The 27,845-nt window shown below is 39.4% G+C and overlaps 4 protein-coding genes and 2 long non-coding RNA genes across 6 annotated transcripts; 5 read left to right on the plus strand and 1 right to left on the minus strand.

Moving 5' to 3' along the window:
- Positions 1-631, plus strand: LOC117636025. The gene is made up of 3 exons (XR_004586979.1): positions 1-92; positions 188-440; positions 524-631. It is a non-coding gene; the product is annotated as an uncharacterized LOC117636025 (long non-coding RNA).
- Positions 632-11,687: 11,056 nt separating this feature from the next.
- Positions 11,688-14,513, plus strand: LOC117634009 (pectinesterase/pectinesterase inhibitor PPE8B). Its single transcript, XM_034367906.1, has 3 exons — positions 11,688-12,309; positions 12,640-13,161; positions 13,734-14,513. The coding sequence occupies exons 1-3, from the start codon at positions 11,979-11,981 to the stop codon at positions 14,432-14,434; spliced, it is 1,554 nt and encodes a 517-aa protein (XP_034223797.1). The 5' UTR covers positions 11,688-11,978; the 3' UTR covers positions 14,435-14,513.
- A 1,208-nt stretch (positions 14,514-15,721) lies between these two features.
- On the plus strand, positions 15,722-17,805 carry LOC117633835 (probable pectinesterase/pectinesterase inhibitor 12). The gene is made up of 2 exons (XM_034367641.1): positions 15,722-16,818; positions 16,970-17,805. The coding sequence occupies exons 1-2, from the start codon at positions 15,873-15,875 to the stop codon at positions 17,656-17,658; spliced, it is 1,635 nt and encodes a 544-aa protein (XP_034223532.1). The 5' UTR covers positions 15,722-15,872; the 3' UTR covers positions 17,659-17,805.
- Positions 17,806-18,426: 621 nt separating this feature from the next.
- LOC117633834 (pectinesterase-like) lies at positions 18,427-21,107 on the plus strand. Its single transcript, XM_034367640.1, has 3 exons — positions 18,427-19,545; positions 19,657-19,817; positions 19,971-21,107. The coding sequence occupies exons 1-3, from the start codon at positions 18,614-18,616 to the stop codon at positions 20,666-20,668; spliced, it is 1,791 nt and encodes a 596-aa protein (XP_034223531.1). The 5' UTR covers positions 18,427-18,613; the 3' UTR covers positions 20,669-21,107.
- A 159-nt stretch (positions 21,108-21,266) lies between these two features.
- LOC117633836 lies at positions 21,267-22,276 on the minus strand. The gene is made up of 2 exons (XR_004586710.1): positions 22,135-22,276; positions 21,267-21,591 (listed from the first exon to the last, which is right to left on the minus strand). It is a non-coding gene; the product is annotated as an uncharacterized LOC117633836 (long non-coding RNA).
- Positions 22,277-25,419: 3,143 nt separating this feature from the next.
- LOC117635749 (pectinesterase) lies at positions 25,420-27,845 on the plus strand. The gene is made up of 3 exons (XM_034370105.1): positions 25,420-25,723; positions 25,856-26,428; positions 27,101-27,845. Exons 1-3 carry the CDS (start codon positions 25,420-25,422, stop codon positions 27,790-27,792), a joined length of 1,569 nt encoding a protein of 522 aa, XP_034225996.1. The 3' UTR covers positions 27,793-27,845.

Below are 27,845 nucleotides of genomic sequence, written 5' to 3' on the forward strand. Positions count from 1 at the left end.
AATGTGTAATTAGGGACCATATGATTCTTAATAAGAAAGGAGAGGATTCTGGGGTAAATCCCTCAGTTACGGACACAACAGACTTGTCAAACGTGAGAAACCCGGTTGATAACGATGTGTTTTTTTTTTTTCTGAAGAGCTAGTTTTTTCCTTCATTCAGTCATTTGATGTGTGTGTGTTTTTTCAGGCAACGCGCAAAGAAGCTCGTAGAGCCTGTAATTCTATTTTTTATCGTCCTTTGGTAAATACAAGAAATTAATGCTTTTGTAGAATTTGTTACCCGTATTAACAAGAGAGATAAAATTATACTACGGATTCAAAACCAAAAGATATGGAGGATTGCATTCTCACTTTATGGTGTCATATGGCCCGAAGATGAGCCTTATGCAGATGAAGCAATTGAACTGCTGAGGACAACCATATCTCAGAGATGGGTGGAGGTGATTATTTAGCATTTATGTGGTAGCTTTGATTACCCCTTGATTTTTCTTCCTGCCTCCATAAAATTGTATCTCTTGCACAGGTTGAACTGCAGACTATTGATGAAGATGGATATTTTGTGGGATATTTATCGGAGTCAAATACCATGTGCTAACTCCCGTCCTTGAAGCCGGCCTTGCAGAACTTGAAGATGTTTCGCTCTCCGCTTATGCCTTTGCTGAGAGTAATGCAAGAGAGAAGAAACTGAAAGTATGTGAAGATTTATATATATATATATATATATATATATATATATATATATATATATATATATCTGCATTATGACAACTGCCCTACCTTTTAACTAATTGTGTTAATAATACGTATTCATTTTGGTGCAGATTTGGGAGAATGGTGGGCCCTCTCGATATGGGAGATATCGAGATAGCTAGTATCTGCTGAGAAATTGCGAGCTTAGTGTTTAGGGACTTGCAAAATAAAAGTGCGAACCTTTTTTATGTATGGGCTTAGTTTACTGTAAAACTAAGAATGGATTTGAATTTTACATATTCCTCTAAATTTTCAAGGATATAAGTCCAGTATATTTTTTGGGTCATTAGGATTCCAGCAGCCCAAATCAGATTTATCCATAGTTTGCAAATTTACCCAAATGAAAAAAAAAAAGATATTTAGTGATATACCCATTTCTAGCACTAATATTATAAATAAACCCTACACAATTGAATTCCTATAAACAAACCCAAAAAAAACTCAAAAAATGATAGTTAGCCTTATTGAATTTAATATTGATTATTAAATTACTTTGATGCCCTATTGAGTGCTTTGGGTATTTTTATGAGATTTTGGGGTTGGGCTTGTTTTAAGAAATTGATGGCAGTTTTGTAATTTATAAGAAGTTAAAAGCTTTTTTGTTATGTTGTAAATGGGCTTTGGGTGTCTTTCTAAAGTCCATTTTATATAGGGTATTTTTATAATTTGGGCCCCCATATTGGGTATAATAGTGAATCTCCCAAAAAAAAAAACCAAAAACCAAAAACAAAGTTGTCCAGTTCCTTTTAAATAGATTTAGGCTTATGAGAACGAATATGGTTCAACTGCATTCTTAAAGACAGGAGGGTGGAGATGAATTGCAATTTCAATTACATGTGCAGCTTCAAAGACATTACAAATCCACCTCAAATATGATCCGACAAATCGCATATAAAAGAGAAAGCAAAGATTTTCTAGAAACCAAACCATAGTTGCGTCGAAAAGACGAATCAACAGTTCAATGCCACATGAAAGTCGTAGAAGATGGCTATCTACATTGTGATGGTCAGTCGATGAAGCTTGTTGGTCTTCCAATTCTCGATTAAAATTATATATTGACATCACAAGTTACCTAGAGTAAATTTCAATATTCCTTGATGGGCAAGGAAACCTGAGCTAACGCATATAAATACCATGTCCATGCTCAGTCAATCACACCAGCTTGAAAGCATTAGAAACCCATCTATAAAGCATAAACTAATGCAACTAGACGGGGTCCTTTTCCTCTATTATTATTTTTAATAAATAGTATAGCCGGTTGGCTGTATTCCAATTAAATATAATTGCGTATCGCCGTGCGGCTATACTACGTTTTTTATAAATAAAGATGGGCTGTACTAATTATGACACGTGGCGAAATGGGCGCAACACCAAGTGGGTCCGCCTGTTTTTTAATAAATATTATAGCCGCAATGCTATACTCGAATTTTTTTATAACAAAAATGGTATAGCAGATCGGCTATACTATTTTTGACACGTGGCGAAATGGCATAGGCGGCAGGTGGGTTTTTTCATAAATAGTGCAGCCGCGCGGCTATACCCGGATTTTTACCAAAAATAGTATAGCCGCCGGGCTATACTACGGTTTTCATTATAAAAATAGTATCGTGGTTGGGCTATACTGCTTTTAACACGTGGCAAACGAGCGCTAGGCGCCAGGCAGGTCCTTTTTTTTTAATATTTTATAAATAGTATAGCCGGTCGGCGATACTACGGTTTTTTATTTAAAAAAAGAACCTATCACCTGAAAAATCAACAGAAAGGACAATAAGCTTGCAGGAACTTAGAAATTCAATCGAGGAAACAAAGGTATGGACATGTTGCCAAATCTCCTTTGTACCATCTCCCATTCTCACTCTTTCTCTGACATGTGTTTGAGCATGTTTTGCAGATACTAGCAGCAGCTGACCACCTTTTTGAGTATGAAGAGGCACATGAAGAAAACTTAACACTGTCAAAACAATTGCAAGAATTTCAGGTTTCTAATTTGGAATTTTCTAAATGTTTGATAGTTGACATACATACTTCAAAATGATTTCAGTGTGTGTCTACTTCTTTGATAAACAATCTATGCTTCTCGGAGAATGAATTGAAGGATGACAAATTTGTACAATCATTGAGACTACACTAGGCGAAATGATCAACTCCAACATTGGAATGTTGAAGTGGACCGATACAAAGCATTGACTGATTCTTTGCAGGTTAAATTTGTCACACCCCGGACCGGCTCCGCCGTAACGCGATATTGTCCGCTTTGGGCCTAGGCCCGCACGGTTTTGTTTCTGGGAGCTCACGGAGCAACTTCCCAGGGTGGTCACCCATCCTGGGATTGCTCCAGCCTCCTACTCGCTTAACTTCGGAGTTCTTACAACTCCGAAGCCAGTGAGCTCCCAAAAGGCCTCGCGTTAGGTAGATGCGAGTGTGCACATATAAGGCACATCGCCCACTCTCCGTTGGTCGATGTGGGATCTCACAATCCACCCCCCTTAAGGGATCCGACGTCCTCGTCGGCACACTCGCACCACACGGCAGAGTGGCTCTGATACCAAATTGTCACACCCCGGACCGGCTCCGCCGTAACGCGATATTGTCCGCTTTGGGCCTAGGCCCGCACGGTTTTGTTTCTGGGAGCTCACGGAGTAACTTTCCAGGGTGGTCACCCATCCTGGGATTGCTCCAGCCTCCTACTCGCTTAACTTCGGAGTTCTTACAACTCCGAAGCCAGTGACCTCCTACTCGCTTAACTTCGGAGTTCTTACAACTCCGAAGCCAGTGAGCTCCCAAAAGGCCTCGCGTTAGGTAGATGCGAGTGTGCACATATAAGGCACATCGCCCACTCTCCGTTGGTCGATGTGGGATCTCACAATCCACCCCCCTTAAGGGATCCGACGTCCTCGTCGGCACACTCGCACCACACGGCAGAGTGGCTCTGATACCAAATTGTCACACCCCGGGACCGGCTCCGCCGTAGCACGATATTGTCCTCTTTGGGCCTCCCTCACTGCCCGCACGATTTTGTTTCTAGGAGCTCACGAGCAACTTCCCAGGGTGGTCACCCATCCTGGGATTGCTCCAGCCTCCAACTCGCTTAACTTCGGAGTTCCTACGAACCCGAAGCCAGTGAGCTCCCAGAAGGCCTCACCTAAGTTCAGAGTGGCACAGCGGACTGGCCCAACTCCACCTAGCAAGATATTGTCCGCTCTGGGCTGGGCCGACGCCCCCCCTCAAGAATTTGTTCCTGGGAGCTCACGGAGCAACTTCCCAGGGTGGTCACCCATCCTGGGATTGCTCCAGCCTCCAACTCGCTTAACTTCGGAGTTCTTACAACTCCGAAGCCAGTGAGCTCCCAGAAGGCCTCCCGCTATGAGGATGCGAGGTGTGCCATATAAGGCACATCACCCCGTCTCCGTTGGTCGATGTGGGATCTCACAAAATTGCTTTGTTTTTGTGTTTCCAGATGCTTTGAATGCTTGTCCCATAAGTTCTGTCTTTTAAAAGTTTAATTTCAGGCTGATAGGGCTCTTGTTGTGGGAAGGGAGAAGGACCTAAATGTCAAAGTAGAGTCAGCAGATGCAATTAGGAATTCAATTGACAATACTGATTCTAGGATTGGAGAACTAGAACTTCAGCTGCAGAAGTGTATAATTGAAAAAAAATGACTTTGAAATAAACATGGAAGAAGCAGTACATCAGTTTGATGTTTATTGATATTGATTGTGAGTTTACCCAAGCTCCTGGTACTCAAGATGTTCTGTGCTGCAGGATGAAAGGATATTATAGCCGAGTTTCATGTGATGGTCTCATCTTTGTCAAAAGAAATGGGAATGATGGAAGCTCAGTTGAAGGAAACAGCTCATGAAACACTTTCTTTACGTGACAAAGCCCAATCATTAAAAGCTTCATTAATTACAAATGTACTCTTAACAAAGCTTCTTGGTCAATTTTGGGGTGCATATGATACAAGTGACAATGCTTTCCACACCGTTGCTCGTGACTGGAAATTCAGTTGAAAAAGTATGGAGATTCTAGAACCTGTTGCAAGTCAAAGTCGCCTCTTTCTGGGAGTGGAGGAAAAGTCAATGCTGGATATGATGCTTGGAAACTTTCAAGCAACTGGGAAGAGGCAGAGTTACCAGGAAATCATTGGAAATAAACAAACAGTTTAATTCAGGTCTACATATAAAATCTGTGTAAAGCAACTTTCTAAATGCAAGTTCTCAAACAATTAGAAGCAGTTTGACCATCCAACATCCTCACACATTGCAGTTTGACCATTGCAATGTGTGAGGATGTTGGATGCGAACTCTCTTTGAGGATTTATCCCAATGGATCACATCCTGGGCATCAAAAACCCAAAGGTGCTATTTTTTACATTCTTGTCTGCTTGGCTTTCAACATAATATAACATCAAGTTTGTCAATGGATCACCGATTTATAGACACAATTTTTTTGACTTTGGACCTCTGGCGCAGCTGGGGATCATTCTTCCTGATATAGCCTATGCCTTTTTTCTCTCACACCTTTTTTCTCTCACACTCACAAGGCTCAGAAGGAAACCATGCTACTCTTGGACAAGGTCTAGTCTTGTTTGCATTTGCATATTTTATGAGGAGGACAGTGATTTATAAAAACCTGTTTTGCTTCATTACTAGTTTATCATTGTCTCTGGTGTGCAGATCCTAGCTGAAAGGGTGTCCCTGTGTGATGTGAGGTTTTTTCATTGACCTTTTTTTTTTTAACCTTCTTTTTCTTTTTCTCATTCTTTCTTTTCTTTTTCAAGGGTACTTAAGTCTTGGATATTTAACACCGTTCCACCTATTGGGAGCATCTTATATGTATCTGTCCTTGGCTGCGGCCAAGGCTACAGTGATTTCCGTGGGTGAAGAGATAGTGACTCTGGGACTGCCATCAGGAATCTGCCTCTGGTTTTTGTCTTCACCGGTTCAGGAAACGGTGCATTGCATATAAATCTCCTCTCATGACCATCAACATTTCTGCAACTGCAACTCAAGAAGTAAAATTTTGACATTGTAGAGGTGGATTGCAGAGTTCAAACCCTATCAAACAAGTTAAAAACGTTAACAGCCTTCAAAATCCAATGGTAGCTTCAATGCCATGCCAAACAGACAAAATCCAAGTCAAGGAACCCTTACGCGCCAGTTGCTGTAGTTCCTAGAACTTGATGTCAAATATGCAGTGCAAGGACTATCGATGGAAACTTGACAAACAAGAGATCCACCATCTCAACACTAAATGGTGCAATTTAATATAATAATGAAAGCACACAACCATATTAGAATTCCCTGTGAGTGATTAGTGGGTCGTTTACTTGTATAACGAAAAGTGATGCTTGACTCAGACCTTTGTTAGTTTGTTGCATAGATTTAGCCACCAACCCTGCACAACAATATAATAAAATGAGCAGCCTTTCTGACTTGTTAGGTGAATAACGCCTCTGTGTATTAATCTATGCTAAGCCAAGCCAACAATAAATCCGACCAATACTTATTAGATACCAAAGCCCATAAGTGAAACACAGCGTTTCACTAACCCTATCTTCACCTTTTTTTGGACAAACTCTACCTCAATTATCTCTCATCTCTCCGCCTCCATCACCTCCCATCTCTCAGCCTTCATTTCTCTGCCTCCATCATCTCCTCTTGTGCGCCCTTGAAATAAGCTGAGCCCAGCAGCAGCCACGAAGAAAAGAAGAAAAATTCAAAGATACCTAGTAGAGAAGAAGCCGTCGCCGCCACTGGTTGGGTCGAGAAGAGTAGAGAAGCAACCACCTGACCCGCCTAGGCAGCCTATGTTGGAGCCCAAGCGCCGCCTAACTCCCTGGTGCCTACCCCTAACGTTAAGGGTAAACTCGCAGCGGTGTTCTCTCGCCTACCGCCTAGGCGTCACCTAGGTCGATGTTTCAGAGTTTCTTCTTCTTCTTCTTCTTCTTCTTCTTTCTTTTTTTTTTTTTTTTTTTTTTGTGGTTTGGGGGGTTGAAGAGATAAGAAAACATGTAAACAGAGCACCAAGATGAAGAAAAATTAATAAAATAAAAAACTTCGACCAAAAAAATAATAATAATCAAATAAAAATAAAAAAGTATTTTTAATTTTACTCAACAATCATTTGATATTAATTTGTCCTTACCAGCCCTTAAATGTCATATGAATCATCGATTTTTTTCACTGGCATTGGCCTAATGCATGAAAGCACTTGTGATAATAAGAGTAGAATGGAATTTTTTCTGAGGAGACATAAAGCCAAGGCAGAACTAAGCTGGTGGGTGTTGAGTTTTCTGCATATTTCTAACATAAACCCAACTCAACAACTAACAATTGCAAGAGTAAATCAGAACAATACAATTAGATCACTCTCAACAAGTCAACAATTATCATAGCATCCACTGTCCACAGAGAGAGAGAGAGAGAGAGAGAGAGAGAGAGAGAGAGTGGTAACACTCTCTTATATACATCTGATGTACTATGTATGAGCCCTAATCATACCAAGAGTGTTATATTGAATCTAGAAAGAATGGGTTCAAAGGAAAAACACATCAGTTGGCCAGCCTTAGAGTAAAAAGGGAGTGAAGTGAAGACAAGTGAAAGATAATGGGGCATCAAGCTAACACCCTTCTTGACATGGAGTCTCTCATCTTGCATTGCATGAGAGAGAAAATTATAGACAGAGGGCACATAGATGCAAAAAGAAGTGTTGAAGTTAAGATACCTGCTCATTGGTTTCTGGCTAAAAAAAAGTGTTGAAGTTTTTTTGCTGGAAAAAGTAGTGTTGAAGTTAAGATACTCCTTTTGTAGTAACTAGCAATGCATGATCTTGCCTACATATGATTGTGATTGATTTTTCATCAACGAGAACAATTATACTATAACGCATAATTATAAGATATAAATAAGATCATTAGATTACAGAAAAACAGAGTAACCTATTTGAGTTAGAGTGATCAAGATTCTAGAATACCCTACCGTGACAGATATAGCTTCTGGAAATATCAGCTTCTGTTGCCATTAATCTGCAGATAGTGGATTCTGAGGCGCATGAAGGAACTTTGTTTTGATCCAAACTCCAAAAGCTACCTCAAACTTTGGAGCTTTTAAGTTGAATTGAATAAACGGATGCAGCTAGCAAGCTTTTTATGTCTGCCTTTTTTTGCCAGGCGGTTATACGTACTTAGGTTTTAATTTTACAAAAAGCGTATAGCCGGGCGGCTATACTACTTTTTTTAATTATAAAAATAGTATAGGGGCTGGGCTATAAGGTTTTAACACGTGGCGCTAGCGCCAGGCGGGTCCTCCTTTTTTATATTTTATAAATAGTATAGCCCCGTGGCTATACTATCATCGGCTATACCCTTTACTGCGGGTCCTCCTTTTTTATATTTTATAAATAGTATAGCCCCGTGGCTATACTATCATCGGCTATACCCTTTACTTATTTTGAGGCGAGATTTATTAAAGATTTGATTTTGACGATAGTAAATGAATTCCTCGTGATCTCTCAACGACGTCGTGTGGACGACAAGCTCTCTCTCTCCTACTCCGAGTCGTACCTGCGGAAACGCAATCCTAGGCTTTTTTCTTTTGACAGAAAAAGCTCGGAACCTGAGAGCTGTAATGGTGCGGTGGGTTCCGTAAAGAGCACCATAACAACGATAAATGGAAAACTCTGACTCTGACGAGCCAGAGAAGAAGAGACCTCATTTAAACTCACTTTCGCCCACCATGGCTTGTAGCTCCACACCACTTCTCCACCCAATAACCATAGTCCATAGCGTAATCCCTCTCTCTCTCTCTCTCTCTCTCTCTCTCTCTCTCTCTCTCTCTCTCTCTCATTATAGCATAAGGGATCGTTCTGAGGAGAAGCACTTGGTAGCTCTTGTATTCACTTTATATATAATGTACAAGACAAGAGTCCAATGAAGTATAGGAGATATGAACATAGTACTCGATACACAGATAAATACTATAATATCATGTAAATAAGTTAGGACTGTTTAACAGTAACGTGGAAGGCAAGCTAGTCTCATTAAGGAGAACAATAAGAATTTGAGAGTTGGATCTCGGAAGAAGAGTATGTTTTTAGCAGTTTTAAACTATTGATAATAATTGTCTCTATAAAAAAAAACTTTATGAATCTAGATTGAAGTAGGCATTGACTTGCAAAATAGAAGTGTGAACCTTTTGGATATATGGTCTTAGTTTACTGTAAAACTTGAAAGCTTTTGGATAATATAAGCACATGTTTTATGACTAGTTTCTTCAAAAGTCACTTATAATTCTATTTCAAAAAACGAAACGAAGAATGAATTTGAATTTTATATGTTGGTCTAAATTTTCAAGAATATAAACTCACTATAGTTTTTGGGCCATTAGGATTTCAGCAGCCCAAATCAGATGTATCTATAGCTTGCAAATTTACCCAAATGAAAAAAACAAAAGCAAAGCTGTCCAATTCTTTTTAACTAGATTTAGGCCTATGAGAACGACTATGGTTCAACTGCATTCTTAAAGAGAGGAAGGTGGAGATGAATTGCAATTTCAATTACATGTGCACCTTCAAAGACATTACAAATCCACCTCAAATATGATCCGACAAATCGCATATAAAAGAGAAAGCAAAGATTTTCTAAAAACCAAACCAGCCCAAAAGTCGATTAATTTAGCAGCTCTTGTCTCAGACTGGCCCCCACCCCACCACCTCTGTGTTCTTCTACCACATAACTTTAGCCTATTTTAAGATAAAAGAAGAAAGAATCATAGTTGCGTCGAAAAGACGAATCAACAGTTCAATGCCACATGAAAGTTGTACAAGATGGATGCCTACATTGTGCATGAAATTTTTGATATGACGAGTCTACATTATCTTTTTGGTCACAAAATCAATGATAGATGGAGAGACACGATAAAGTTAAAGCATTCTTATATACTAAATAATTTTTGTTTCAAAAAAATTAATAGAGCTTTTTAACGCGGTAGAATCTATGGGTTTTTCATGAGGCCGATCTTGAGCTGTCATATAAGCATAAATACCTTAAGATAGTATTTCGGTGTAAAAAATCTCAAATTCAGGATATTTCGTTGCATGAATTTTATGAGAAACAATAATAATGTATGTGGGTTCAATTCAAAGTCATACCCATTACACTAGAACACGCATCCATAAACACTGCTATAAATAATTAACATAAAGAAATATAACCAACATTTATTGGGAAAAAAAAAATTAAACACTTGAATTTACTTGATGCAAAGCATTGATTGTATTGGTCCTTAAACTTCATTAGTAAAGGAGAAATCAGAAAGGAACTTATGATAATATTTATTAAACAGAAAAGAACGTGCTTGTGGTGTGGGGGTGATGCTTGATGGATCGACAATTAATATTGCCAACAAATCAATATAATGACGTGCATGTAATTATATTAAGATGCATGGCTTAAGCTTAATTGTTTACACACAGTGAGTCAGACAATGCAAAAAGCTGTAACCGCGTTTTTATAGATATGCAATGCTTTTCTGAAAATTAAAGCAGTTTGGAGAAAAGTCCAAGCAACCCAAGCTGTAAAAACGCGTTTTTAGCGTCGTCCTGCGTCCCTCTTCTTTAAAGCAATGAGCCATTTCCTTCTTCGAGCCCTTATTGCTTTTTGGAAAAGCAATTAAGTTATTCCTTTTTTCTTTAATTTCGAAAATGACACTTTCTTTTTGCTTCCTTCTATTTCTGATTACAAAACTTGTCGGTTTTATAAATCTTAATCCACGTCAGTAATTGCCCATGATATAATAATATTATTTTTGTTTTATAATGCCACATGTCAACATGCATGTATTTTTAGGTCAACATCCATGTATGGTTTCTGGGGTCCACACTTCTTTAGTGGTTGCAATATGCTTTGCCATTGACTGTCTGTTCCAGAATCTCATTCAATTTCATATGGCTGATTTGTATTAATATTATTTTTTTCTTTTTCTTTTTTTGTATTTACTTAGCTAAGTGATAATTAATCTTTTGGATTAAAATTTGATAGATGAGAGTTCGTTTTTTTTTGAAAGTATTTTTGCTCACCACTTTAATTAATGTGTATTTTTATTGTACGTTTTAATATTTAATACGTGTCTATTGACATAATTATAGTTTTATAAATTCAAAATAAAAAATTAACTGTAGTTACGCTGATAAACATGTATCAAGTGTTAAAATAATAATATAAATACACTTTAAGTTAAAAGCGATGAACATAGATATTTCCTTTTCTCTGTAACTTGCGTCATAGATGCATGTGCCTTCCTATAGCTTCATTAATTCATCCATAACTCTCGTTATAAATGTCTTCACCACAAATATTCCATTACAATACTTTTCTTTGTAGGTTCCATGTGACAATGATACTAAAGTAAAAACAAAACAAGACAAAAAAGTTTGAAAAAACAAAATTGCTCATATTTGATAACATGGACAATGCATACTAATTGCTATTGAAAAGCAGAATTCAACTCTCACTTTTTTACATTTTTTTTTTAACCTGGATAACAAATTGACTTTACCAGTAACCAGGTGCAGAAATCTAGAGAAATAGAGATACACGTGGCACGCTGACTCTGCAATTATGTTAATTACCATCATTAATTCTCAATTCAATTGGTCTTGGAAACCGAGCGATGGAGGCTGAAGGGACAAGTAATGTGCATATGCATGGCCTCTAATTTGAGTCTACGAGACATTCAAATGGGAGAGGGCCCTTGATATTATTTGTCCATTTGAAAAGTACTCGTGGTTTGATACCCAAAGAAAATGGCCACTCTTTGCATTAGCATGTGGGACTTTTCAATATTTAGATGAGGAGAATGAAATCCCAACACCGACACATAGGGTTTACCCAAATTTCAAACTGTTTCCGTCACGTAACAGTGTTAAGCAGCAAAATAATTTAATCTACTAGTTAATTATTCTACCAATTCAATGTACTCGTTTTAAAGCTACAAGAACAACCCTACGTAAGTTTTTCTAGTGCGATTTGACTCTGACTCATGCCACATAAACATATCCACCGGCCCTCTTAAATTCCCTCACCTGCCTAGCTAACCTCCCTTCTCAAAATCCCATCCCTGCTTGCCTTAAATAGGCCGCTCTCCACTCTTATCATTCTTAGGCACTTCAAGTTTATTGTAGGCCTTAAGGCTTTGATCATTAATAGCTAACTAGTGCCATATTTGCTAATGGCTTCTCATAATCCATTGCCTGCTGGGAAGCAACTGCTTTTGTTAGTCTTATTCTGTGCTTTTTTCAGCAGCAGCTTCATCCCATTTGCTAGCTGCAGCATCACAGATGATTTACAGACACAGTGTTTGAAGGTGTCTGCTACAGAATTTGCAGGCTCTTTGAAGGACACCATTGATGCTGTGCAACAGGTGGCCTCCATTCTCTCTCAGTTTGCAAATGCTTTTGGAGATTTTCGGCTTGCCAACGCCATTTCCGACTGCCTTGATTTGCTTGACTTCTCTGCTGATGAGTTGAACTGGTCTCTCTCTGCTTCCCAGAATCAGAAGGGTAACTAAATTATGAACAATCCCAGTCAATTAAGTACTTGAAGTTTCTCCTTTTAGATGTTTGTGTTTATGGCATTTTCTGTGTGACACGTTGCCACTTATTAGGTCACAGGGTGGCTTGAAATCTAAGCTATAAAAAAAATATAGTAGAAGATTTTCCTCTGCAAATTCCAATATGCTCTGCATGCAAGTCACATATTTACCTTAGGGCTGTGATTAATTTTGCTTGCTTAAATCATGTACAAAATACAATTTGGTTACATTTATATGATTTTCAGCTGCAATAGTTAACCAAATTAACAAAGAGGCACAAATTTTGATTTATTTGCAGGCAAAAATAACAGCACTGGGAAGCTAAGTTCTGATCTGAGGACATGGTTGAGCGCTGCACTTGTTAACCAGGACACATGCAGTAATGGGTTTGAAGGCACCAACAGCATCGTCAAAGGGCTGATCTCAGCTGGCCTTGGCCAAGTAACCTCTTTAGTCCAAGAACTTCTTACCCAAGTGCACCCAAATTCTAATCAGCAGGGGCCTAATGGCCAAATCCCTTCATGGGTTAAAACCAAAGATCGAAAACTACTTCAAGCCGATGGGGTCTCTGTTGATGCCATTGTAGCTCAAGATGGCACTGGGAATTTCACAAATGTGACGGATGCCGTGTTAGCAGCACCAGATTATAGCATGAGAAGATATGTTATATACATCAAGAGAGGCACATACAAAGAGAATGTGGAGATTAAGAAGAAAAAATGGAACCTAATGATGATTGGAGATGGTATGGATGCTACTATAATCTCTGGTAACAGAAGCTTTGTGGATGGCTGGACCACATTTAGATCTGCAACCTTTGGTAAGCAATAAGCATCTGTTTAAATTTTCTTTTACTTTTCCTGTCTGGTCCCTGATTTTCTTTATTCTGTCAACTTTGGCCTGGGGGCCTCTGGACAGTAACGTTTCGTTTGCTATTCTAAGACTATTAGAAAAAATCGTACCATTGAGATCTTAAATGATATCCCAGCCAATTCAATTAACCTCAACAAAATGGCAGTTGAGAGGTGTGAGAGTGAAGTGCATGGACCCAATACATACTGTAAGCTGCTTGAGCTAGCAAGTCTTATGTCACATCCAAATGCTCACCTTTTTTTTGGTTGGAGGGGCTCAAGCAGGAAACATATACTTTAATTTCTTGAATTCACCTAGCATAGGCTCTCATTTAATAGTCTGATATCGGAAAACATTTTATCATTTTGATATGTACATTGGTTGTATACAACCTTTGTAGAACCTACATGCATTGTATCCGATACGATAAAGAGGTTATATATAACTGGCGCATATTTTTCGTTGATATACATTCTACACTAATGGTAATTTAGCATTCAACCATTCAAAATTGATCTATTTTTCTTTGTGTGAATTCAGCTGTTAGCGGCAGAGGGTTCATAGCAAGAGACCTAACATTTGAGAACACAGCAGGGCCAGAGAAGCACCAAGCAGTGGCACTAAGATCAGATTCTGACCTTTCAGTTTTCTACAGATGCAACATAAGGGGCTACCAAGACACACTCTACACACACACAATGCGCCAATTCTACAGAGACTGCAAAATCAGTGGCACTGTTGACTTCATTTTTGGTGATGCCACAGTTGTGTTCCAAAACTGCCAAATCCTAGCCAAAAAAGGCCTCCCAAACCAAAAGAACAGCATCACAGCCCAAGGCCGCAAGGACCCAAATGAGCCAACAGGAATTTCAATCCAATTCTGCAACATAACTGCAGATTCAGACTTGGAAGCTGCCTCAGTCAACTCCACACCCACTTACCTTGGTAGGCCATGGAAGCTATATTCAAGAACTGTAATTATGCAGTCTTTCTTGAGCAATGTCATAAGGCCTGAAGGGTGGCTTGAGTGGAATGGTGACTTTGCTTTGAATTCATTGTTTTATGGAGAGTACATGAATTATGGACCCGGGGCAGGTCTCGGTAGCCGGGTCAAGTGGCCCGGCTATCAAGCGTTCAACGAGTCTACTCAGGCCAAGAACTATACTGTGGCCCAGTTTATTGAAGGCAACCTGTGGTTGCCTTCTACTGGTGTCAAATATACTGCAGAATTTGGGGTTTAAGGATTTAAGCAGTTAATGTGTAATTTCACCTCTTGTACCTAATCATATCTTCTTCTTAAATCAAATTTTTTTTGCTAAATTCTGTGATAAGTATGTTATTTGTGTGCCATGCTGATGAATGTAGGAACTTGCAAAATGAATTCATCTTAGTATGTAACAAAATATGAGTAGAAAAACCACCATTTCTGAAAAAAAACTAGTCTAAAAAGAAATGAGAAAAAAGAAAAAAGAAAAAAGAATCCCTTCCATAGGTTATATTTCTTAGCATAACCAGGTAGTTGTTGGGGATGCTAAGATAAGTCGGTCAAGTGGGATATAAACAAGACAGGTCTCTGTAGATAAATAAGGCTAAAAAATTGTTGAGAAAAGAATCTGGGCATGTGAGATATTGGCAGATATCAGGACAATTAAATATTACAAGTTTATAATTGTCTTTGTCCCCCGTGAATTTTCACCAGACAAAGGTCAAGTTGCAACTTGCAAGAGTGTGGTGTGTATTAATTTATAGTTTGGCAACATATTACCTGTTAATATATCATCTAATGCTTTTGCTAAGTCTCTCTATCAAAGTTGTGAACGTTTCCATCAAGTTGTAATGCCTTCTGCTTGTGTTTTAGTATGGAAAACCTGGCATTCACGGAAGTCCAAGTTACATATCCCCACACAAATTCACAACATGAGCAATGCTTGAGTAAGTTGCCCCCCGGCGAGTGGACGACTCTCAACTATTCATTGATACATGTAGCGCGTGGATGACTCCCGACGATTGATGCATCTTGTCTACTCGTAGGGCAACAGTCCCTAGCAAAATCCTTCACCTCAATTTCTATCCTATAGAGTACTAGACACATATCAAACTCATATTTTGGAATTTGTGAGTGAGACTTTTGCTTGAGCTTTCATGGATTTGGTGAGGTCTTGACTCACAAACTCCAAAAGATGACCCACTCTGCCTAGTCCACCCACAAGGCCAAGGACAAGGCCATGTGGCCCATGTCCATAGTTTCTAAAACATGCCAGAAAAATATCTTTGCAGAGATGGGAAGACCTTCCTCCCCTCCCTCTGAATTCTGATAACATGAAACTCCAAACAAAACAGATATATAAAATATTATTAAGGTTTTCTGAATGCAGCTCCCCTTTCCTCTGCTTTGGAACTTTTCAACTGGACAACAGCTCTGCATAAAGTCTATTAGAAAGGAATTAAACTCTGCATAAATATATATACATAGATACAAGAATCATGTTGTCCTGTTATTGTACTTTTTCAAAGATGAACATTATAAGAACCCGTGTAATGATTCATTAATTAACTAAAGCAAATCCATGCAACTTACGTTCCCAAAGATATTATTTAAGAAAAACCAACATCACTAAGTTTTTTTTAACTCTCTCTTTTACATGTTTGAGTCAGTTTTGTCCCATCAACACTACTCTTATGGCTTCCTCCATTGCAAAAGTGTTGCAGCTCCTCTGCATAATCTTCTTCTCAACAACCTGCAGTGCTCTCCACAATACTTCTTCTTCTTCTTCTTCCACAAATGCTACTAATTTTAATCCCAACTTGTCTTCAATAAGATCATTCTGCAAGTCCACTCCATACCCAGATGTATGCTTTGACTCATTGAAACTTTCAATCTCAATAAACATCAGTCCTAACATCATAACCTACCTCCTCCAGTCTCTCCAAGTTGCGATATCCGAAGCTGGGAAGCTTTCTGATCTTTTCTACAAGGCTGGACAGTACTCAAATATCGTTGAGAAGCAAAGGGGAGCTATCCAGGATTGTAAGGAGCTTCACCAAATCACACTCTCTTCTCTACAAAGATCCGTCTCTCGGGTTCGAGCAGGCAACACCAAGAAACTAAATGATGCAAGAGCTTACCTCAGTGCTGCTCTTACAAACAAGAACACATGCTTGGAAGGCTTGGATTCTGCTTCTGGCCCTATGAAGCCGGCTCTAGTAAATTCCTTAACTAGTACATACAAGTATGTTAGCAATTCTCTCTCAGTTATCTCAAAGCCAGGGGCTCCAAAAGGCGGTACAAACCGGCATCTCTTGGCTGTTCCAACATGGATGTCAAGGAAAGATCGCCGGATCCTGGAGAGCTCTGGCGACAAATATGATCCAAGTGAAGTCCTAACAGTTGCAGCAGATGGGACTGGGAACTTTACCACCATTACTGATGCTGTTAATTTTGCTCCAAATAATAGTTATGATAGAACAATCATCTATGTCAAGGAAGGCGTTTATGTTGAAAATGTGGAAATCCCAAGCTACAAGACCAACATTGTTCTTCTTGGAGATGGAAGAGACATCACTGTCATAACTGGTAACAGAAGTGTAGTTGATGGCTGGACCACATTCAGATCTGCAACCCTAGGTAATTAAAAATTTAATTACTGCAGCCCTTGTTTCATTTCATTTATTTATATTGTCTTCATATGGTAAAATCTTGCTTGCATCCAAAACCCCTTTCACAAGTGAACCTGAATTTAACCCCATTTTGATTTTCCGTGATATTCAATTTTCAGCTGTTTCTGGAGAGGGGTTTCTGGCAAGAGATATAACATTTGAGAACACAGCTGGACCAGAAAAGCACCAAGCTGTTGCTCTCAGAGTGAATGCAGACTTTGCTGCAATCTACAAGTGCATCATCAATGGCTACCAGGACACGTTGTATGTCCACTCTTTCAGACAATTTTACAGAGAGTGTGACATATTTGGGACCATAGATTATATATTTGGCAATGCAGCAGTGATATTCCAAGGATGTGACATTGTATCCAAGATGCCAATGCCGGGACAGTTCACGGTCATCACAGCACAATCCAGAGACACAGCAGATGAAGACACAGGAATCTCCATACAGAATTGTTCAATTGTGGCCACCGATGACTTGTACTCAAACTCCAGGATTGTAAAAAGCTACCTAGGCCGGCCATGGAGGGTGTTCTCTAGGACAGTGTACCTAGAGTCCTACATTGGTGACTTTATTGACCCAACTGGGTGGAGACAGTGGTCTGGGGATCTAGGGTTGGACACTTTGTACTATGGAGAGTATGAAAATTATGGGCCTGGTTCATTGACAGAAAATAGGGTTAAGTGGACTGGATATCATATTATGGAATATTATGATGCAGCAAACTTCACAGTATCAGAGTTTATTATTGGTGATGAATGGCTGCAGGCCACTTCATTTCCTTATGATGATGGCATCTGATCTTTGGGATTTCTGTATTAATGAATGTTCTTCTATGTAAGAATTCTCCTACAAAATAAGAAAGATTATCAATGTTTTATAAGTGTGCAAGATAGGTACACCAAAGGTAGAAGTTGTATGGATGAGGTCAAATATTTTCTGATATTATTATACATTTTGGGCATTTCATGATCCTATTAGCTTACCACGTGATGTGGTAGTTGATGTGTTGATTAACAATAAAATGTAACGATTGATGTTATAAGCACACGTCATATAGGCCAGTTAATGTGGTAAAAATGCTATCCTTCTAGCAACATTCGTTCTTTAATTAGTTGAAGAATGTAGATTGGATTGCGTTTTGCGGTCATATTAGCTAATCGCATGACATGGCAGTTGATGTGTGTGGCAATAAGTCATAACAATGGATGCTATAAGTACACATCATATGGGCAGCTAACGTGGTCAAAATTTGATCCTTCTAGCAGCATTGGTGCTTTAATTGGTTGAAGAATGTAGACTGGATTCTGAGTCATGAATTTGTTGGAGCTAAAATCATAACCTCACAAAAGAACACAGCCTTTGAATTCATTGACAAATTTGAACAATACATGCTCACATATAGTTTGAGAGTCGGGGGTCTAGACGTAATTTTGGAAGCTGAAAATTGACCTGAAGGAAAGAATTCGCGAGGGAAATGCGGTTGGAAAGGAAAGGACCCCTGTTGTCATCTCTAACTAACTTTTGAAAAATAGAAAACCTGAAAACTCTCCTGACCAGCCCTCCTCTGTCAATTGCCAAAATAATAATGGAGACTCAAATTCCAAACTGAAGAACAAAGAGATAGGAAGAGGAAATTGATTAAAACTGAAACACCATCGTATTTCAATCTCTTTCCAGTCTCTTTCTCTCTGTCGCCGTGTGCCTGGGCCTGGATTATTAAGGCAGAGGCTCCTCTGCCTTAGCCACTCTCGCAATGGCATTCCAGGATTTTGACCAGATATCCGAACGCCGAAAGGCTGAGAGGGCACGTAAAATGAGGAAGAGAATTATCATCGCAGTTGTCGTCGTCGTGCTGCTTATTCTGATTGCTGTCGGAGCCTATTTACTTTTGAACAAACTTAATAGTAAGAAGGGCAATGCTAAGCAAGACAAAACAGCCAATTCTAAGCCTGCTCCGGCAAAAGCTCAACCCAAGAACGATCAAGCCAAGAAGAAAGAGCCGGCAAAAGGTGAGAAGATCATGAAGCAGATGTGTGGCGCAACAGACTACGAGGACAAGTGCGAGAGCATCATCGGAAAGGCAAAGGGCGCATCTAAACCAAAGGAATTCATCAAGACCGCTATCTCAGCAGCCTCGGATGAGGCCAGGATTGCCTACAGCAAATCCAGCGAGCTCACTTTTAACAGCCCAGAAGAGAAGGGAGCATTTGAGGATTGCAAAGTGTTGTTTGAAGATGCCATGGACGAATTAGGGGATGCGATTTCTCAAATTGGCAACACAACTGCTTCGGGGAAGATTCGAACTGGTCTCTTGAACACTTGGCTGAGTGCAGTCATATCTTACCAGCAGACGTGTGTTGATGGGTTTCCTGATGGAAAATTGAAGTCTGACTTGGAGAAGATGTTGCAGGCCTCCAAGGAATTCACCAGCAATTCCTTGGCCATGCTTTCCCTCCTTTCCCAATTCCAGCTACCGGTTACAGCAGCAGTTTCGGGAGCAAAACGTCGTCTTCTAGCACAGAACAAGGATGGGTTTCCTACCTGGATGAGCCATGAGGAGCGAAGGGTGTTGAAGAAAAACGATGAGAAGCCCACACCTAATGTGACTGTGGCAAAAGATGGCAGTGGAAACTTCAAAACCATTAGTGAAGCCTTGGCAGCCATGCCTGCAAAATATGAAGGACGGTATGCGTTTTGTTCCTTCACTTCTGAAAAAGAAAAAGAAGAAAAAAGAATTACACACACTTGCTATCTTTATTTATTTGTTTGTTTGTTTTTACCCTTATGAAAATTCAGATATATCATCTACGTTAAAGGAGGAGTCTATGATGAGACTGTGATTGTGACAAAAAAAATGCCAAATGTTACCATATACGGTGATGGGTCACAGAAGAGCATCATCACCGGGAATAAGAACTTTGCGGACGGAGTTAGGACATTCCAAACTGCATCTTTTGGTATGTGCAAAACTTAGGCAAGAACTTATATATATATATAAGGCCTAACTCACCATTTTAAACCATATGATATGCTCCACTTCCGTACTTACTGTTAGAAGTTAATGCCATTGTCAATGGCACTTATTCCTTTTTCATTTGTTTCTGTTTCAGCGGCCTTAGGAGAAGGTTTTATGGCAAAGTCCATGGGATTCAGAAACACGGCAGGTCCTGAGAAGCATCAGGCAGTGGCAGCAAGAGTCCAAGCAGACCGTGCTATTTTTCTCAACTGCCGATTTGAAGGGTACCAAGACACCTTGTATGCACAAACCCATCGGCAGTTCTATAAAAGCTGTGTTATTTCAGGCACCGTTGATTTCATCTTTGGTGACGCTGCTGCTATCTTTCAGAACTGCTTGATCTACGTCAGGAAACCTATGGAAAACCAACAAAACATTGTTACTGCCCAGGGACGGACCGACAAAAGGGAAACCACAGGAATAGTTCTGCAGAATTGCAAAATCATGCCTGACAAAGATCTTGAGCCAGTAAAGTCTCAGTTCAAGACCTACCTCGGGAGGCCATGGAAGGAATTCTCAAGAACCATAGTGATGGGCTCAACAATTGAGGATCTGATTCACCCAGATGGATGGACACCATGGCAAGGAGACTTTGCACTGAAAACGCTGTATTATGCAGAGTATAACAACAAGGGACCAGGTGCCAAGACTGATAACAGGGTCAAGTGGTCTGGATACAAAGTCATTGACAAGCAAGAGGCTATGAAATATACTGTAGGGCCTTTCTTGAAAGGGAATGCTTGGCTCAGGGTCAAGGGGGTTCCTGTTCGCTTCGGCCTATCTGAAAACTAAGGAGTTCATCTATCGAACCGAGACGACAAGTATCTGATCAACAAGAGAGGAACATCTGTGTCTGGATTGAAATGGTGATGTTGTCAATTTCTTGTTTCGAATTGATCAACAAGGCAGGGAAATTGGCATCCTGTTGTATTTTGGAACACACTAATATATATTAGCCCTAACGAAAAGAAGGAAAAAAATGAATTACTTATGAGAACATTTGTTCATCATGTAGATAATTCATTAAATACTAGGTTGTACCAGAGAACTGAATGCTAGGTTTCCATGTTTTCAAAATTTTGCTTTAATTGGAAAACTTCTTCCAGAAAGAGGATAGACATCTGTCCTCATGGTGAGGGTGGAATTATAAATTGTAGATGTGACGGAAAGGATGTATTGTTTGTGGTGCTGCAAAGTGGGAAATGGACTCTGCCTTGTTTTTGGTGTTGTTTGACAGTTTGCTCCAAATGCAAAAATTTCTTTCACTTCTCTTCTTTTGTACATGGTTTACAGTTTAACAGAAAAAACTCAAAGATAGAAGATGACCTTGAATCTATAATACAAGAGGGGGTTTAAAAGTTGAGCAATATCAAGAGAAAAAAGAAGAAGATCACAAAATATGGGGTTCCAATATATCAAAACTTCACACTCCTTCAGTCAATGTTCCAAACATTTGGTTATGTTTTAGTATATGGGTCCATAAGAGAAACTTGTTAAAATACCAGCGCACAAGTAAACCATAGCGTTTCACTAACCCTATTTTCACCTTTTTTTGGACGAACCCTATCCTCAGTTATCTGTCCGTTGTGTCCTATATAGCTCTCATCTATCCGCCTCCATCACCTCCCATCTCTCTCTACCTCCATCGTCTCTGCTCTCTCTGCCTCCATCATCTCCTCTTGCGCGCCTTTGAAATAAGATGAGCCCAGCAGCAGCTACAAAGAAAAGAAGAAACATTCAAAGATACACCTCTGATGAGTAGAGAAGAAGCCGTCGCTGCCACTGGTTGGGTCGAGAAGAGTAGAGAAGCAGCCACCCGACCCGCCTAGGCGCCGCCTAACTCCCTGGCGCCTACCCCTAACGATTAGGGTGAAATCGCGGCGCTATCCTCCCGCCTACCCCCTAGGATCCGCCCGCCTACCGCCTAGGAAACGCCTAGGAAGATTTTTCGAACACTGCCTTCAGTTGGGTTTTTTATTTTCTACTAAAACAACAAGATGATGATTTTGAATTGCAAAAGTTATCAAGTTTGAAAGAGAATTACAATAGAAAACGCTTCGCAGAACTAGTTTTCTAAATTTATCAACAGAATGATTATATAAAATAAATAAAAAATTATGTCAACGACTCAACCACACAAAAAGTAGGTGTGAAAAACTCTGAAACAAGTGCATTAGAAGGGTTGGCTTTAATCTATTCAAAAGCTAAAAGGAAGAGATTAATTTCTTCGAAATAATATGAAATGGGTAATTACTTACAGGAGGCTTAGAGTTCAGCTGTTCAAGCACGATGATACCACTCACGAGCTCGGCCGAGTCTATCGGAAGTCATCTATCTGCAGCGTCAGCAACTTCTCTCCCGCCATTTACTCTCCCACACAGCTTCAGCGACTGAGAGAGAGAATGGAGGGAGTTCCAGCAAACGACATGGACTTTACAAACAGATCGTCGTCGTTGGTTTACTCCTCTCAGGTTGGGTCAAGACCACCTGATGGGCTTCTCTTTTTTTCTTTAATTATATTGCGGCTATACTTCGGTTTTTTCAAAATTTTCTAATAAATACGATCGCCGCGCGGCTATACTCCTTAAGTATACTGCGGCTATACGTCAGGTTTTTGAAAAGACAAGATGATGATTTTGAATTGCAAAAGATATCGAGTTTGAAAGAGAATTACAATAGAAAATGCTTTTGAGAACTAGTTTTCTAAATTAGCAAAGATTAATTTCTTCGAAATAATATGAAATGGGTAATTACTAGAGTTCAGCTGTTCAAGCACGATGATACCACTCACGAGATCAGCCAAGTCCATCGGAAGCCATCTATCTGCAGCGTGAGCAGCTTCTCTCCCGTCATTTACTCTGCTACACTGCTTCAGTGACTGAGTGAGAGAATGGTCATGACTTGTCGTTTGTACATTCAGAGGAAGGGATGGGCTTCCAGCGAACGACATGGATTTTACAAACAGATCGTCGTCGTTGCTTTACTCCTCTCATGTTGGGTCAAGACCACCTGACCCGACCCAGAAAAGTCAATATGGACTACTCTTATCAACACTTGCGGAGAGTTGGTGGATCTCAAGGTTGGGCCTAGGGCTCATACACGGTTATTCCAATTAAAATGGATTAGTGTCATGTTCCAATTTGTTGTCTCTTCGCCTTAGTTAATCAAGTGTTTTTTTTTTGGGTTTTTAATGTTTCACCGTTTAATACTGAAAATGGGAAAATTTGAGGGTAGCATGGCGAAAGATTTGTTAAATTGAAGAACAATAATCTCACGTATTAGGAAAAATAAATCTCATCTTCGGGTCGGACTCTATAGGGACAAGACAAGACTTAAAACAAACTATATAAAGAAAAGAAAATCACACGAAGGTTTCAGAAGCATTAGAGATAGACGGAAGAATTTACTATCTGAAGAACACAACAAAATCCACAACCATTTTTGTAGCCCAAGTATCAAAACAGCTCGCTAGCCTCCTCGAAAAGTTTGGGAGCATGAACTGTTGTTCATCATTGGTGGCTGAAATTCTCATTATCTTGACTGGTAAACTACTTGTTCGATCAGTTCATGACTTGTCCCGTGTGCTTATTTTCTGCATCAATCACTTGAATCACATACACACATGCATGTGCTAATGTCCCCCAGATATTAAAAGCCTACCTGATCATGACCCTCGACCGATATATGACGGTACACTAACCACATGTATTATAACAATCATACTTTATATAATTCAAAACGATAACCTAAGGTTTAGAGAACGGTTTTGATCTTTTAATACATTGTTGGAACCCTTCTATAACAAGTATAAAAAAATTAAAGAATTATGCGAGCATCTCTAAACAAGGTTGTGTGCATTAATATAATTATATCTGCTGCATTAACTAGCTAGGGCAGGATACAGCTGCAATGGAATAGGATGGCATGGTATTAATATTTCTTCCATATCTTTCGTCATTTGTTGGTTGGAAATCGCTTTCTACAATTGCACAATCTAATGTGCTTTTATTAATTAGTTTTCGCTTGAAAAAACTGGAAAGCTCCAACCACTTTATCAATGTACATGTCAAATAAAATCTAATCAAAAACCTTGAAATTGTTATTGAAATTTTCTTTACAAAATATTATGCTAAACTCCGGTATAAAAATATAAAGTAAAAACTCAACTCGAACAAATGTAGGATGACACTACATTCGAGTTCTGATACCATGTTAAATTCAGAGATATGGGTCACGACCCACTACTAACAATACTGATATTGTCTTCAACTTAACCGCATATAAAGTCCAGTACGTGTGAGATTTTTTCACAAAAGATCTCGGTATTATTAATAGTAGAACCATTCATTATATTTTGTATTTTATTTAGTCAAAATTCCGATGTGGGACTCATATTCTTCAACAGACTTTTTTAGATTGTCAATAACAGTTGTCAAAAATAAAACAAAAATGCATAATTTGGGTTTTGAAAAATTCTCCTACAGCCAGCAGATTGGTGGTGCATAATTAATTGCACCATAAATGCATTAAACTATAGTGTGACCTGATTTCTAAACATAAGATTACTCAAGTCAAGAGTAGCAGCGCAAATCAACTTAAAATCATGCATTAATTTGACATATCACCACCACCTCCTATGGTTATGATAGGTTATAATATAAGTAGATATTTATTGATAATATTTTTTAAAAATTAAAAAAAAAACTACGTCGTTTATATGTACAAAATGTATCATGTGATCTCCCCAAGTGTGTGCTAAAAGTGTACAAACAGGCCGTTATCAAATCACAGTCAAGGTTAAGGATGGACATTGCTGGGTTCGTGATACATCAGGAGCCTTTGCTCCTCTACATATTTCAACTCTCTAACCCAAGTCTTGTTGGCTGGTTTTAGCTTTAACTCAAGCCTCCTCAACAGCAAACTTCAATTACTTTAAACTCCCAGACCCTTGCTTATAATAAACTTTTGTTGATAAATAAATAAAAGGTATTTAATTTGTTATATAATTTTCTCCTCTCCTTGCAAGCTAATTGGTTTTCATATCTTTTGTTAAAGTAAATTGGTTTTCATATCATTTACTTAAGTTCGCTTGAAATTTATGTTGTTGATGATCGGAGATTTACGTGGTCGATGGTCGGAGGTTTACGTCGCTGGTTATTAGAGTTAGGTTATCAAAAGAAGAGGTCTCTCTGAAAGAAAAGCACGACCTGAGTTAAAAGAACTTAAATTAAGAGAGTTGAAAAGAGTTTTTTTTTTTATTTTTTTTTTTATAAAAAAACTGTTGTCTTTTGGTAATGAGGCCACGTCGCATGTGGAGGAGGAAAGGCTCCTGATGCATCAGGAGCCAGCAATGTCCGTTATAAGGAATGACATGAACATTTTAGCACCCACTTCTTCATCAAGGGGCCCACCAAACCAACAGTAAAAAGGCTCTTTACTTTTCCACATATTTTGCACGTCCTTCACCTATATATTTCAGGGCCCGTTGCCTCTTTTCTTTGGCTAAAACATTTGTGAGTCTGTTTTCTCTGGTAGTATTTAGAATGTTGAAGTTTGTGGTAGTGTTTTGGGCACTGGGAGGGGCCTCGGTGTTAGGGGCAGGGCAAGCCAATGATAGCTACCAAATTTATGTTCAAAAGGAATGCAGCTTTACTAGATATCCCAGCGTATGTGTTCAAACCATGATGGGGTCTGGTTTAGGGCATGTTGATATAATGTTGGCCCTTGCAAACAAGACCATATCTGAGACCATGTTGGCCACCTTCGAGTTTGTAAACTTCAGCTCCCAATTCAAATTGGGAGGCAAACTTGGAGCCCGTGAACCTCAACGTGTTCATTCCGTCAAAGGTAATAGTCATACTGTAAATCTAAACATTAATATGTGCGCACAAAATATGTTCGGATTCATAGTGTAGAAACGTAAGTATTTGTCTCTGAATGCAAGCCTTTTTCACCATATGTTGATTAATATGTATGCAGACTATTATTGTGAAGAGCTCATGAACATGTCCTTGAAGCGGCTAGACCAATCCCTATTGGCACTCAAACAATCTCCAAGGAAAAACAAGCATGACATCCAAGCATGGCTCAGTGCTGCGTTGACCTTCCAAGACACTTGCAAAGACTACGCTTCTGGTCAAATTTCCAAGCGCATAGACAACGCTTCTCAGTTGGTAAGTAACCTATTAGCTCTTGTCAACCGTATCACAAGTAACCATACAACAACGGTCACAAATCACCGTAGTGTTGACCAAGGGCTTTTTGCCAAATGGGTATCGCAAAGGGACCGGAAACTACTTCAGGCAACCACCATAAAAGCTGATGCCGTGGTTGCCAAAGATGGATCGGGTGACTACAAAACTGTATCGGAAGCCGTCAATGCAGCTTCCGGGGGCCGGTTTGTGATTTATGTAAAGGCAGGGGTTTATGAGGAGAAGATTCACACTAAAAAAGATGGTATTACGTTGATAGGAGATGGAAAATATTCCACTATTATTACTGGGGATGATAGCGTTGCCAAAGGTGCCTCCATGCCTGGCTCAGCTACTTTCAGTTAGTACTCTCTCTCTCTCTCTCTCTCTCTCTCTCTCTCTCATAATATTCCTGTCAAATGATATATGGTAATAATTCATTCACTTTAACATTGGGCCCGTCTTAATGTCATGTATAGGGTCTTGTCACGTCTATATTGTTGGCAAATGATAGATGATAATAATTCATTCACTTTACCATTGGGCCAGTCTTAGTGTCATGTATAATTTAGGGGTAAATTTATCTGATCATGTGTATATATTGCTAGACTGTGAATCTTAACCACACATTCAAACAAAGTCAATAACTACTAATGATTTCACAATTTGGCAACAAAAACATTTTATGCTGCCACACACTGTCTGGCAAAAGAACATTTCTTTATAGTTTAGTAAACAAATTTTAGTTAGCATTGCAAGTCTCATGAAGGGTAAAATCCACATTTTTGAATTAACTAATCACATCACGTGTCAATTGAAATGTGTAATTAAACATTTAAAATTGACCCTAATAATTAAAGTTGTAATAAGTACTTGTCAAACAACGTGATAAAAATAATGTGTTATTTACCTCTATAATCTTCATCCAGATTTTGGATGATAATTGAATTGTGCATGTAATGTTTATTATTGGTTTCATCAATTGCCAAAAACATTGTGTAATGTTTCTTCCTGGTTTGCATGGCATGGGCAGCCGTAACAGGAGATGGGTTTATTGCTAGGGATATAGGGTTCCAAAACACAGCAGGCCCTCAAGGAGAGCAAGCCTTGGCTCTCTACATCTCTTCTGATCGCTCAGTTCTCTACAGGTGTAGCATTGTTGGCTACCAAGACACTCTCTACGCCTATGCCCTCCGTCAGTTCTACAGAGAATGTGACATCTATGGCACAATAGACTTCATCTTTGGCAACGCTGCTGCTGTGTTTCAGAGTTGTGATCTGGTGCTACGCAGGCACAAGGGCTACAATGCAATTCTGGCAAATGGTAGGTCTGATCCTGGACAAAAAACTGGGTTCTCGGTCCAAAACTGTAGGATCATACCCAGCTCGGACTTCTCTCCAGTTAAGCATTCCTACAGCTCGTATTTGGGGAGGCCATGGAAGCAATACTCTAGAGCCATCGTCATGGAATCAACCATAGACGACGTGATTGCACCCCAAGGCTGGGTGGAGTGGCCTGGGGCTGGAGGATCCAGCCTCAAGACACTGTACTTCGCGGAGTATGCGAATGGGGGGCCGGGGGCCGGATTGGGCAAAAGGGTGCAATGGCCTGGGTTTCATGTGATCGGAGCTGATGAGGCTGTTGAGTTTACTGTTTCTAATTTTATTGCTGGGACTTCATGGCTGCCTTCTACTGGAGTCACTTTCGTTTCTGGCCTCCATTGATTGGGATGAAAAGGATGTGTTACCCGGATTTAATGTGAAGAGGTGGATATCGA

Source organism: Prunus dulcis, chromosome 7 (assembly GCF_902201215.1).
Source record: "Prunus dulcis chromosome 7, ALMONDv2, whole genome shotgun sequence".
Classification (NCBI taxonomy): Eukaryota; Viridiplantae; Streptophyta; class Magnoliopsida; order Rosales; family Rosaceae; genus Prunus; species Prunus dulcis.

Bases quoted from the DNA above. Each gene is read 5' to 3' on its own strand.
- LOC117633835 (XM_034367641.1), top strand. From the start codon at position 15,873: ATGGCTTCCTCCATTGCAAAAGTGTTGCAGCTCCTCTGCATAATCTTC. The intron at 16,819-16,969 runs GTAATTAAAAAT...TTCAATTTTCAG, and splicing joins ATTCAGATCTGCAACCCTAG to CTGTTTCTGGAGAGGGGTTT.
- LOC117635749 (XM_034370105.1), top strand. From the start codon at position 25,420: ATGTTGAAGTTTGTGGTAGTGTTTTGGGCACTGGGAGGGGCCTCGGTG. The intron at 25,724-25,855 runs GTAATAGTCATA...ATATGTATGCAG, and splicing joins ACGTGTTCATTCCGTCAAAG to ACTATTATTGTGAAGAGCTC. The intron at 26,429-27,100 runs GTTAGTACTCTC...TGGCATGGGCAG, and splicing joins GCCTGGCTCAGCTACTTTCA to CCGTAACAGGAGATGGGTTT.
- LOC117633834 (XM_034367640.1), top strand. From the start codon at position 18,614: ATGGCATTCCAGGATTTTGACCAGATATCCGAACGCCGAAAGGCTGAG. The intron at 19,546-19,656 runs GTATGCGTTTTG...ATGAAAATTCAG, and splicing joins CCTGCAAAATATGAAGGACG to ATATATCATCTACGTTAAAG. The intron at 19,818-19,970 runs GTATGTGCAAAA...TTTCTGTTTCAG, and splicing joins ATTCCAAACTGCATCTTTTG to CGGCCTTAGGAGAAGGTTTT.
- LOC117634009 (XM_034367906.1), top strand. From the start codon at position 11,979: ATGGCTTCTCATAATCCATTGCCTGCTGGGAAGCAACTGCTTTTGTTA. The intron at 12,310-12,639 runs GTAACTAAATTA...ATTTATTTGCAG, and splicing joins TGCTTCCCAGAATCAGAAGG to GCAAAAATAACAGCACTGGG. The intron at 13,162-13,733 runs GTAAGCAATAAG...GTGTGAATTCAG, and splicing joins ATTTAGATCTGCAACCTTTG to CTGTTAGCGGCAGAGGGTTC.